The 12,500-nt window shown below is 32.9% G+C and overlaps 3 protein-coding genes across 3 annotated transcripts in view; 1 reads left to right on the forward strand and 2 right to left on the reverse strand.

Annotated features, from left to right (window-relative positions):
• Positions 1 to 1,980: 1,980 nt before the first annotated feature.
• Positions 1,981 to 5,576, reverse strand: HELRODRAFT_174161 (hypothetical protein; the record flags this gene model as incomplete). The annotated part of the gene is made up of 6 exons (XM_009020722.1): positions 1,981 to 2,087; positions 2,971 to 3,080; positions 3,254 to 3,330; positions 3,679 to 3,755; positions 4,135 to 4,238; positions 5,512 to 5,576. 6 exons carry the CDS (start codon positions 5,574 to 5,576, stop codon positions 1,981 to 1,983), a joined length of 540 nt encoding a protein of 179 aa, XP_009018970.1.
• A 2,947-nt stretch (positions 5,577 to 8,523) lies between these two features.
• Positions 8,524 to 9,021, reverse strand: HELRODRAFT_174162 (hypothetical protein; the record flags this gene model as incomplete). The annotated part of the gene is made up of 2 exons (XM_009020723.1): positions 8,524 to 8,657; positions 8,847 to 9,021. 2 exons carry the CDS (start codon positions 9,019 to 9,021, stop codon positions 8,524 to 8,526), a joined length of 309 nt encoding a protein of 102 aa, XP_009018971.1.
• A 311-nt stretch (positions 9,022 to 9,332) lies between these two features.
• Positions 9,333 to 12,500, forward strand: part of HELRODRAFT_174163 (hypothetical protein) — a gene marked incomplete at both ends in the record, with an annotated part of 3,704 nt that continues 536 nt past the window's right edge. Inside the window, 3 exons of the mRNA XM_009020724.1 lie at positions 9,333 to 9,531; positions 10,596 to 10,627; positions 11,846 to 11,899. Coding sequence (XP_009018972.1) covers positions 9,333 to 9,531; positions 10,596 to 10,627; positions 11,846 to 11,899 — 285 coding nt within the window. The remainder of the gene's footprint in view (positions 9,532 to 10,595; positions 10,628 to 11,845; positions 11,900 to 12,500) is intronic.

The following is a 12,500-nucleotide window of genomic DNA, read 5'->3' on the forward strand; positions in this document are numbered from 1 at the left end:
ATAAAAACGATATTCTAATTAATTTCGCGCTTCAAATTTGTGACATTGTTGGTTGCCATCTTGACAACGGCCACGTAGCATGAACACTCGTATAATTTCAAATATTTTGTTTACTAATTTCAATGAACCTTTGCGTTTTTATTTCGTTACTTTTATTTTATTTTAATATATTAAAAAATACAACTAATTAACTATTAATAGAATTTACTTAAAATATATTGCACTGATGATGACTTTACGTCGAAATAGATCTATATGCATAATTTTAATAATAATATAAAAAATAAACGATTATAAAAATGGGATCTTGCTTGATTAATTTTAACAATTAAAATCATAAACGATTATAAAATGGATTTCAACATTTTGAATAGACTTAATTGTAAAGAACTAGTTCAAAATATTAGAAAATCAACCATAAAACTTGTTAATGCTGAATCGTCGGTGGATTTTTTGAACAACTGTATAGAACTTGGTCTTCTTCCTAATATATATATATATATATATATATATATATATATATATATATATATATATATATATATATATATATACATACATATGTTGTATATATATGAAATGAAATGATTTTTTATTTAACAACAATTCCAAACAAATGGAAAAAATTTGTCAGGATGATTGAGGTAAAACGCAAAGTTTATCGAGCCCGACCACTTTTCAAAAGTGTTAATTTAAGTAATTTTAAACAGAAAGAGTACAGTGGAACTGTAAAAACAAAATTCTAATAATTCAGCATTTTAATATTTAAATAAAGTGTTAATGATAATTTGAAAAAGTATTAGAACACATTAGATTCTTTTATGAATGATTTCAAGATCTTTTTAAAATTTTACAAAGATATAACATTGCAGATTAAGTTGTTTTTTAAATTTATTCCAAAGTCCCGAGCAACTAATATGGAAAAATAAAATGTTCTTTTTTGCCGTTTTTTAAAACAAGACAGTTTTGTTGTCGTTTTCTTTGGCGTTTTTGTATTTGAAGTAATCAACGAATCCTAGGAATTTGCAAATTTTAGTTTCACTTGTACTAACGTTGTCAATTGTAATTTTGTACGGTTCCTTATAGTTTAGGTGTTGGGACCGAATACCATCAACTAAGTTTTAATTTTGTTTATTGTTAGTTTATTGGCTATGAACCAATTTAAAACATTTTTATGTTCGTTACTAGGGATGCACCGAAGTTCGGCCCCGGCCCCGGCTCCGCCCAAAATCCGGCGTTTTTATCTAATCCGGCCCCGACCGGATTTGATGGCCGGATTTATGGCCGGATTTAAGCGTCTATCGACATTTAAAAATGTTATAAATAGAAAAAAAAATTTCATTGAGTTCAATTAATTTTATGTCAATAAGTTAAAAGCTAAGCATACATGACACATAATAACAACATCACTAATTGTGAAATGAGCTGGACAATTTTCTTAGTGCTATAACATGGGTTATGCATAAATTATGGGCTGATCTTTGTGTAAAAGAACTTGTGCACGTGTTTATACTATATAATTGTATATGACGGATCATATAGCTACATTATATATATATACATAGAGATACATAAGCGCATAATTTAAGAACATGGTATGTTAAAGGTTAGGCTAGGCATACATGACACATAATAACAACATCACTAATTGTGAGGTGAGCTGGACAATTTTCTTTGAGCTATAACATGGGTTATGCATAAATTATAAGCTGATCTTTGTGTAAAAGAATTTGTGCACGTGCATACATGACACATAATAACAACATCACTAATTATGAGATGAGCTGGACAATTTTCTTTATGCTATAACATGGGTTATGCATAAATTATAAGCTGATCTTTGTGTACAGAATTTGGCGTATCACACAGCTTATTCATATATTTGAATTAATTAACTATTTGCTTGGTGTTATTTTTTGGTGTTCAACATGTAGATAACCGTAAATGTGAGTATTTTTTCTAACGTATGTAAAATGGTAACTAAAATCCGGCCCCGGCTCCGGCCCCGGCCCCGGCCGGTTTTTGAATTTTAAATCCGGCCAAGTCCGGCCCCGGCCGGATTTGAAAAACCTGAATCCGGTGCATCCCTATTCGTTACCGACATCTTCGATAAGAGACTTAATTTTGTGTCCGCTCCTGAAAATATTTGAGTCGTCTGCGTACATTACGAAGTCAAAAAACTGACGAGTTACTGAGGTCTTTCATTTATAAAAGAAAAAATAAAGGGCCTAGATTACAACCTTGCGGGACATCTCCAGTCACTGGACGGCAAAAAGAGGCGGTTCCATGGATCTCAACGTATTGATGGCGATTTAATTGGTAGCTTTTGAACCACTTAAGTATTGTGCCACGAAACCCGTGTATACACATAATTTTTGAAAAATGCTGTGATCAATAATATCATAAGCTTTGGATAAATCTAGAAAAACTCCAAAACTCTCACAGTGTAAGTATCTTTTTTTGCTGCTTCACTCTTTCTCTCTGTCTCTCTCTCTCTCTTTCTCTCTCTCTCTCAAGATATATATATATATATATATAGCTGCCACAATACGCGTGTGTGTATGCGTGTTTATTTGCGTTTGACATGCGTACAATTAAGCGCTTATATGTTGCATTTCTTTGGGTCGTGTCATACATGTTTCCATTTTCGCATGTTCGTGAATGCAAATGTATCCAGATAAAAAAAAAAGTACTGAATGATATGTCGAGGTTCAGTTACGTTCACAACATGCTATTGTTAATATTTTATTTAAAAGCTTAATCTTTTGTCACCAAAACTTTGGTCAACTTTTGGCTTAAACTGAGACTGTGGCAAACTTTTGATTGTTTGGTTCTAAAATAACCAAACCGTGCCCGAAGCCAAAAATTTGTTATCTTTATACATATATTCAAAGAAGCATTGTTGGAAATCGGCTACCACTACTAATTTTTTTTATATAAGTGAAATAAACTTTTTGAGCCAACCGAAACTTGTCGTCAGAAACTGATAATGAAAAGGTCTGCCCCAAGTTTTGTCCACGAAGTATGCTGTGATGCTGACGTTGTACGTTATTTTCGGAATCAACCCTTCCATCTGATATCTGAATAACACGTGATTATAACGTATTAAAAAGCAAGGATTGTTGTTTAATTTTATAATTTTATCCATTACAAATTTTTCTGAACCGCATCAATTCATGCATTTAGAAAGTAAAAAATACTGATCAGAAAATAAAGAAAATTAATCGAAGTGATATTCTTCAAAACTGTTAACCTCTGTTCATGTTTTTCAACAAGGATCTGCTGCAACGGATCGACAACAGTGTCGTGTCGGATGCCCACGTAGTCAATCTGGAGGTTGGTACGAGCAGGAATGGTAATAACGTTCATCCATCTATCCATCTATCCATCCACCTGTTTATCATCCGCTCATCCATCCATTTAACAACCACAATGAAATCATGTTAACATACTCATAACAACAAACCAGCTGAATGAATAAGAATTTAACTGAATGATGTTTACAATGACATTGCGATGTTGGGGAAAGTCAACATTTCGATGATGTTGAGAGACAAAAATGCAATGGTGTTGAGAGGCAACATTGCGATGATGTTGAGAGACAACATTGCGATGATGTTGAGAGACAACATTGCGATGATGTTGAGAGACAACATTGCAATTATGTTGAGAGACAACATTCAGAGGCGTAGGGACCAGAGGTTCAGCAGTTACGCTGAGGCCCTCGAAGAATAAAAAAAAAGTTAAGCGAAATTCTGTATAAATTATGATTGTATTCAATATTTTTAATTAATTTAATATCTCTGATAAAACTTTATACAATTTTTGTTTTGTTATATGTATAACTGTTCAAAATTATGTTCCCTTTTATGGTTCATAATTTTATAGTTTTTGGCTCTTATCGTTAGATACATTTTTCATCGTCAATTATTTTTTCCCCTTTTCGCAATCGTTTTACTTCAAAGTTGATAAGTTATTTCAAAAAATTCAATTGTTTTTCAATAGAATTTTAGATCTTATTTTGCAAGAATTATGATTAAATTTTTCATTTGAGGACACGAGATCTCGGACAAATATTTTTTGATGAAATATCGAATGACAACATTGCGACGATGTTGAGAGACGTCGACCCACCTTGTATCTGAGCACTCCAGGGCGCGCAGGGGGCTTCCAAATCAATACGACCGTTCGCTCGTTCTGTATGTCGACTTTGATGTCTTGGATTGAAGATGGGTGGACTGTGCGATGGAAATGTATGCAAGATAAATAAAAGAGCGATAATATAACAATCCTATGAATGAAAGGATAACATTTTAGGGAATAAATAAAATACGTGAACAAATTATTTACGAACTGCGCAAATAAACATATGAATCCGATATCTAAATTAATTGCGCACAACAAATCCTGATCAATTCAAAAAACGTTTTTATTTAGTGAAACATTCCACCGAAACCAAACAAAATGAATGAACAAATGAAAGACAGCAACACGTCAGAAACATCTAGAAGAATGAATGACTTAAATGAAATATATCGACAAAAAACACATCTACAAATATGCATGGACTTGCTGTGTGGTGTAGAAGACTCAACAATTTACATCAACTTACAATTTTATAGTTAAAAATTGTTGGAAAATAATCTAAAATCTAATTGATAAATGATAGACTAATGTTTTTGCTCTATTAAAAGCAGGTGAAATAGGCTTTCCAATTGAATTATTCAAAACTTAAAATTATTTTCTTGCCATCAGCCAATTTAGTTTTTCATAAAATCCGGCCGGAGTGCCGCCGCATCTGCATCGTTGTAACTTTGCGCTGATCTAATTTAGTCTCGTTCAAACCAGAAATTAAAATATTTTTGTACGCTTCTTGTTTATGATGTGGTGTACGTGCGTTCATACAAATATGCATACACAAGTGTTTCCTTACATCCAACATCAAAGTAAAGAAAAATAAAAGCAGCTATGTGTTTGTCAGAGCGAAAAGATTTTATATAATGGGAAGGAAGAGAATGGAGAATCAAAAGGAGATTTGAAAAAATTTAAAAAGTGAAGAATTAAGGAAAAGGAAAAACAAACCAAACATTTACCAGTCATGCACTCTATTCCATCATAAGTCACGAAAGGCAAGGCACAAACACTCACGCGTCCGTGCTGCGCTGCGGTACTATTAAAGTCGCTATATAAATCTTTTCATTATATATATGTATATATATACACATACATATATATTATATATGGACTTGCTTGGACTGGACATGCGTATAGTTGCACTGATATCACAAAAGCATGACAATGTAAATATAAGCAAATTGATATTGATTTTGAATAAATTTTTTGACCATAACTTTCCTGTCCATATTTTCTATATTATCAATTATTATGTCTTGTTAATGGGCACACTTAATAATTCTTCGTATTTAATCGGTACGAAACGAGTTTGTTTAGTTTTTATTAGAGTAAATTTTTTTTAAATTTATTAACAAAGGTTTAAAAATAAATGCAAACTTTTCTGACATTTTCAAAATGTTGAAGATAGTATGTTGGCATTTGCTCAAATGTTTTTTGACCATGATATTTTGTATCGCTATGGCAGTTACGTTCGATGAGCTGCTGTGTTAGTGCGATTGCAGTGGACTGATATTTGTTATATTGATAGTTTTTTATCGACAAAAATTTTGTTGGCGTTATAATAGATTGTGCTAGAAGATGGAGGTTAATATTTTATATGCTGAAAATGCCTAATACAAAATATTTATTTTCAGATATTTCTAACAAGAGTCTTATGTTTATTTTCTAATTTATTAAAACTAATAAGATAGTTACGGTACAAAATAATTAATTAAAAAAATGCTGATAAGTGTTTTATTTCGATGTAACTCAGCTTCAACATAAAGGAAATTCGACCGAGTTATTATTGAAAATCTTCGAGAAGTTAACAAGGTTCTATGTGAACCGGAGTTGTTCCTGTCTTTTAATGTTATCATTTTTGTTGGCGTTATTAATGTTTTCTTTCAACATCACTCGTCGATGTAGTTACTTTCTGCTGCATAATGATTGGTGGTTGCATGATATCAATAAGAGCAGCTTCAGCAAGTTTCAGACGGATGTGAATTCTGTTGCAATTAACTGTCGTAGTGCTATTGTCGAGTACTTTGCGTGTTGTGGTGATGTGTGTCATTTCAAGTGTGGTTTTATGCCTCCCTCTCTTTTTTGCATGGTAAGACGACGTGATAGCGATGTGGAAGTCACACCAATATACGAATTTTGTTAACGAGTACAATTGTCAAAGAGACATTTAAATTCATATAGTGATCATCAAGTGGCTACGTGTTAACGCACAGTAGTTTTCCACAATTTGACGCTTTGATACTCTTAGTTTTATTTATTGCTTGGTTTTGTTAGAGTTACATTTCCATGAATTAATTTTCTTTTAAAATTGTTCAACGGTACATATACATATTAAAAAAACTTCATCATTACTGAGCTAGTTTTTACTTATTGATCACCACACTTTTATCGATCACCTCACTAAGTCATCATTTAGTCTATTAATAAGTCATCAAATATATTAATACTCATTAAAACTTTTTAAAAACTTTTTAGCCTTTATTTATCAATCACCTCTCTAAGTCATCATCTAGTCTCTCAATTTGCCGTTACTTCATTTTATATTTCATCGTAAATTACTTTTCTTTTATTTGTGTTATTATTATTTATTTTATTCTAACATATTTTATTTTTCATGTTTTATCATTTCTCTTCCTCACTTTTTGTATTTATTTTCTCACTTATTTGTTTAATTTTGTTTTACTGCCTTGCATGTTGTTACAGTTTCTGCGTCTGTCAGATCCTGATTTTTAAAGAATAAAAAAAAATGTCATATACATAGAAATGTACATGACATTTGGTATCTATAGTGAAAAATTATATCTTCACAGTTGTTGGTGTTTTGGGAGTTGTTGATGTGCTGATATTTTGTTGATACCGTCTTTTTTCCAACAGCGTGTTCAACAGTCAGTGTACGTAAATATGTGCGATAGAAAAGTTTCATTAGCAAAATGTTCTCATTAGCAAAGTTATTCAACATCACCGAATTATCTGAAGAGTTTCAGTGACTTGCCTCAGATTCCAATGAACTTACATGCATTGCAGTGGCATATTTAGGTAGGACATTTAAAGAACAAGAAATAAACTGGCTAATAGGCAACGCATTGTGTGAGTGACGTTGTAACGGTTCGTAACAAAAAACACCATATCGTTAAATTTAAATGTTTAGTTTCCGCACTTGAATTGAAGTGTGTGGTTGTCATAGGAGTGGCACTCTGCTATCTGGTGGGATGTATTTAATTGAAGTGCTCACTGAAGTTGAGTGTAGTGGTTTGCTTCAACTTGGTCAAATGTGGAAATAAGTTTTAAACTTTTATAATTTCCAATATTTAATTAAATAAAAATATTGTAAACATTGGCTCCTTACAATTTTGCTAACAAATTTTTGACAATGATCGTGTTCTGTCTAATGAAAACCATTATTCTAATTTAAAAATTTTTATAATGCAGCCACAACTTCGATAGAAAACCATTGAACCAGATATATAAGGGATGCTGTCAGACAAACTTTTTTAAAAAGCACAAAAAATTAAATTGAAAAAACGCCTTCTCATTTAAATATACATGTATCTATTTTTTTTAATTGTTCTCTTTGGGTTACTTCTCGAGGGAATCATCAACAACAGATACACAGCGCTTGTGAGTACGCATGAACCAACGCATTACATACACTTCATGTGACAGGCAGGGATCTGCTGGCATTCAATTCAAACCCTGTCCCTGCAACAGCAGTACTAAGCGCCTTCACCATCACACCATCTTGCTGTCTATGTTATGCATATATTAACATATATTTATGCCTATATCATGTTTCAAAAAAGATGTTTACTTTGTTTACTTGCGTTAATTTTTGAAAATGATTGATTAGCGATTAAATGAGTTAAATGAGTTGAAGTGCTATCATTAATGCTTACTTTCTATTTGAAAACAGAAAAAATCAAAAAGCTAACCATTTTCAAACTTCATGGTGTTAATGACTTCCGAATAATTTCCTTTCTTGTTCTCCCTGTCGATGGCTCTCATCCGGATGGAGTAAGGCACGTTTTTGGTCAGTCCAGGCAGCTGAGCGCTCATGTAAGGCCCTACCGCTATGGTCACCCTCGAGTCTTGTGAGCCTCGATTCAACATGTCCCGTGGATAGTATTCGATCTGTTGGTTGGTTGGTTGGTTGGATGGTTGGTTGAATGGTTGGTTGGCTGGTTTGTTGGTTGGTTGGATGGATGGTTGGTTGGTTGGTTGGCTGGCTGGTGTTGGTTGGTTGGTTCATTTGTTTATTGGATGTGTAGGTTGATGTAAAATTGATCACATGGCTTGTAGGTTGGTTAAATGTGTAACACGCTAATTTCAATGAGCTTAAAGTCAGTGAATGCACGCTTAATGGGGGTATCAATTAAACTTTTAAAAAATTGTTTAGACAAATGCCAAAAATTGAACCTCGTAATGTGTGATGAAATTGGGTGAAGGAGTGGATGGTGTGTCCCAGAACAACCTGATGTTCGATTCCGACACGTCAAGTCGTAAGTTCCTCGGAGCTTCCAAGACAACTAAAAACACGTTTAATTTTATTTACAATTATTTCTAATTTTTACTTTTAGAATTGTTTCAAAAAATCAGTTCACTGTTTTTGAATTAATTTCAAATGCGGCTTTTTGATAATATTCGATGCAAATTATAACATGTTCATAAAATGAAAAAATATTTTATGGTTAAAAGAAGTTCAGCACTGAGCGAACATTGTCCAAAAGTCCTAAAGGGCAACTTGTTGCTCCAGGGTCCGTAACCTTTCTTCGTGTAGGCCCTCGATTGGAAGATGTAGTCTGTGTTCATGGCCAGATTATCCACTGTTTTCGAGCGGTCAGTCGTGTTCATGTGCGTTGGGTTATACTGATCGTTACGATCGTAGTACATCACCTTGAAATAATAATGAAGATGACGACGATGATGGTGGGGATGTGTTTGTTTCTTTTCTAAGTAACGTTTTTATTTTTTTAACTAGCGCTGTATAAATATTTGAATACGATAATGCTAACGGTGATGATAATAACACAATAAAAAAGGATATAATAATTATCATGATAATTCAATTATGATTAGAATAAATCTTGATAATGCTTAACATGTCCATGTGTTTGACTTAAAAAATTGAACGCTTAAAAAAGTTTCAACGGCAAATGGCAAGAGCATTTCAGCGAACATGTTGTCTCCATCATCTCTCTATAATGTCAATTTGTAATTCGTTTCAGATACTTCCTTCCACAAAGCATATACACATCGACAACTACCGAGTGTTTGGCGTTCCACTTGAGGTTTTTATATTCGTTGAAGGAGGCGCGCAAGAAAGGAAGGACAATGGAACCAATGGGACAAGTTTAGTGAGTGCTAGCCCAAATATCAGCCTCTGCCAAAACGCTTTCAAAGGTATCACAATGTAAAAATAATAATGGTGGCATAATAATGGTGGCACTTTTTAAATAATTTCATAAAAGTGCTGCAAAATTTTACGTGTAAATGTCAACCTCCTTATCATTAGTAATAAAATATGGACGGTGAAAACATAAAAGTAGTACTGAAGTGCACTCAACTAATAATTCTTCCATTAACATGAACGTGGCAACTCCATCACAAACATCATACGTAGCTCTGTTAGACTCTCAAAGTCACCGACAACGATGAAAGTCTCAACAACAACACAAACCACAACATCATTATTTATCATCAACAAAATCAAAACAACGAAAACAACATCAACAAAATCAACAAAAACAACAACATAAACAACAACAACAAAAACCACACATATAACATGGAACATCAACAACATCATCAACAAAAACACCAATATAAACATCAACAACAAAATCAACAACATTTAAAACATCAACGACGTTAAAACACCACCACCAACAATCAAAACATTAACAACAATAACATTAAAACACCAACATCATCATCAACAACAACAACTTAAACAACATTAACGGGTACACTGAATGTAAAACATGACGAGATGGAGGGACCACTGAAAGCAATGTTATGAGCGATTTTTGCATGAAAAAAGTTTCATTAACTTTAAGAGGTCATAAATATTATTGCGCCGAACATTCGATAGGGTCGTGTGGCCAAAATAATAAAATACAAACTGTAGTTGCTTCAAAAAATTTTCTAACAAGGCTGACAGCTCTTTAAGTTTATGAATGTTTACACTGGATGATGGTGACCGTAATGTAGCAACATTATTGTCATCATCGTCAACAACAACAACGACAACAACATCGACAACAACAACGACAGCAGCAACAACAACCAAAAAATAGCAGCAGCTGAAGCAACATCATTATTCTAGCCATCACATTATCATCATATTTGTATTATTATTAGTATTGTTATTAATATAAACAACATTATTATCATCAACAACAACACAATCACCATCATCATCAACAACAACATAATCCCCATCAACAACAACAACATCAATACAGAAACTGAACCAAACATTCATCGGAGGGAAACGGTATGTATGGATTGTGTTGATACTCCAACAGACCAATTGAACAGACGTCTTACAAATTATGGACGAATGCATGCAGGCGATACAACCAGTCACACATACAACTAACCACACACACAACCAGCCACACATACAACTAGCCACACATACAACCAACCATACATACAGCTTCAGGACAGCAGCAAAACGTTCAGTTGTTTAAATTTTAATGCACGCAAGACAATTGTAGTTATTATATTTTTAGATTTCAACGTTTTCAACTCGGGGTTATGATTGTGTGTTTGAATGGTAATATATTTCTAAAACATTTCTAACTTTCTACATACAATTGGGCGGCGCTATGATGCATCGGTGCCAGCGTGACCGAATCCATCGCTACAAAAAACCCGCCTACCACGTGCAATGTGTGTGATGCGTTATTTCACGTGCTGTTACATGCCTGTGCGCTTGTTGTTGATTCATCTGAAAAATAATAAAAAAAGAATTGCGAAAAAAAAATAAACAAACAAATAAATAAATAATGTTAATAAGCCATGTGCACAACATTTTATGAAAACATGAACACGTTTGCATAATTGTTTCAACAATTAACGAAGAAGTAAGAGAGCAAGAAATAAAAAAGAGCTAGAAAGATAGGAAGAAGGAAAACGAAGAAAAAAAAGGAAGAAAAAGAAGAAAAAAAGCAAAAAAGAAAAAAAAGGACGAAAAAGGACAAACAAGAAAAAAAAAGAAAAAAAAGCAAGGAAACAGGAAAAAGGTGAGAAAAAAGGGCCAGAAAGAAGGAGAGAAATGGAAAGAAAAAAAGCGAAATAAAGGAATTAAAAAGAAACAAGGAAAAAATACAAAAAAGAAAAAAAGATGAGAAAAAAGGAAAAAAGGCAAGAAAGAAAAAAATGGTATGAAAGAAAAAACAAATGAAACACGGGAAGAAAGAAAGAAAAAAGGTGAAAAAGAAGGGTAGAAGGCAGTGAAGCAAGAATATGGGAAAGCGGGGGAAAAAGAGGGTAGAGGACAATGATGAAAAAACATAGAAGAAAAGGTGAAAAAGAAGGAAAAATAGCAAAAAAAAGAAAATAAGCAAAGAAATCAGAAAAAAAGAAAAAAAGGGATAGAAAAAATAACGTAAAATTATTGTTAATATTTACGCCCGCAGTTAACTGTCAACTGTGATTATAATTATTTTTTAAGCAGTTGTCTCCATTTTAATTTTCAAAATGTCAGTTGTGCAAGAATAAAACTCCACTGACGCTTGAAATTATTTTGTCAAATTATCAAGTAAGAAATGAAATGCAGTATTTGAGTGGAAAACAGTACAGCACATAACACAACACGTAACATAACACAAAACATAACACAACATATAACATAACACATCACATTGCATGACACGTCATACATGTTGTAGTTTAAAAAGATTCCCCCTTTTTACGACCCCTTACCAAATCCTTTATTATCTTCATCCACCAAACTGTTAAGTCTACCAACAATTCTTAAACCACTTGAACCAAATGAAATTGAATTAACTTCAATAAAGGCTGACCAACAAATAATAATTTCTGTGGCATTTTAAAATCAAACCAACATTTAAAATGCTGGTTCTTCAGAACTGAATTCTATACAAATTTAAACTGTGGTAAATAAATAACTAGAATTCAATAACTTTGTCGAAGTTGAATTGTCAGGCATGCCTATCAAAATAATTTAATGGCCATTGAACACAATCGTTGAACGATCTGCTTACACTGCGAAATTGCAATAGAAAACGTGGGAACAAGTTCACATAGCAGCTGTCTTTTACAGAAACTTTAATTCATCCGTTGCAAACGAATCTCTTAGTCAATCGAAACAAAATTTTCAGGCAAATATGTTGAGACGA

The sequence above is a fragment of the Helobdella robusta genome (genome assembly GCF_000326865.2).
Source record: "Helobdella robusta unplaced genomic scaffold HELROscaffold_29, whole genome shotgun sequence".
Classification (NCBI taxonomy): domain Eukaryota; kingdom Metazoa; phylum Annelida; class Clitellata; order Rhynchobdellida; family Glossiphoniidae; genus Helobdella; species Helobdella robusta.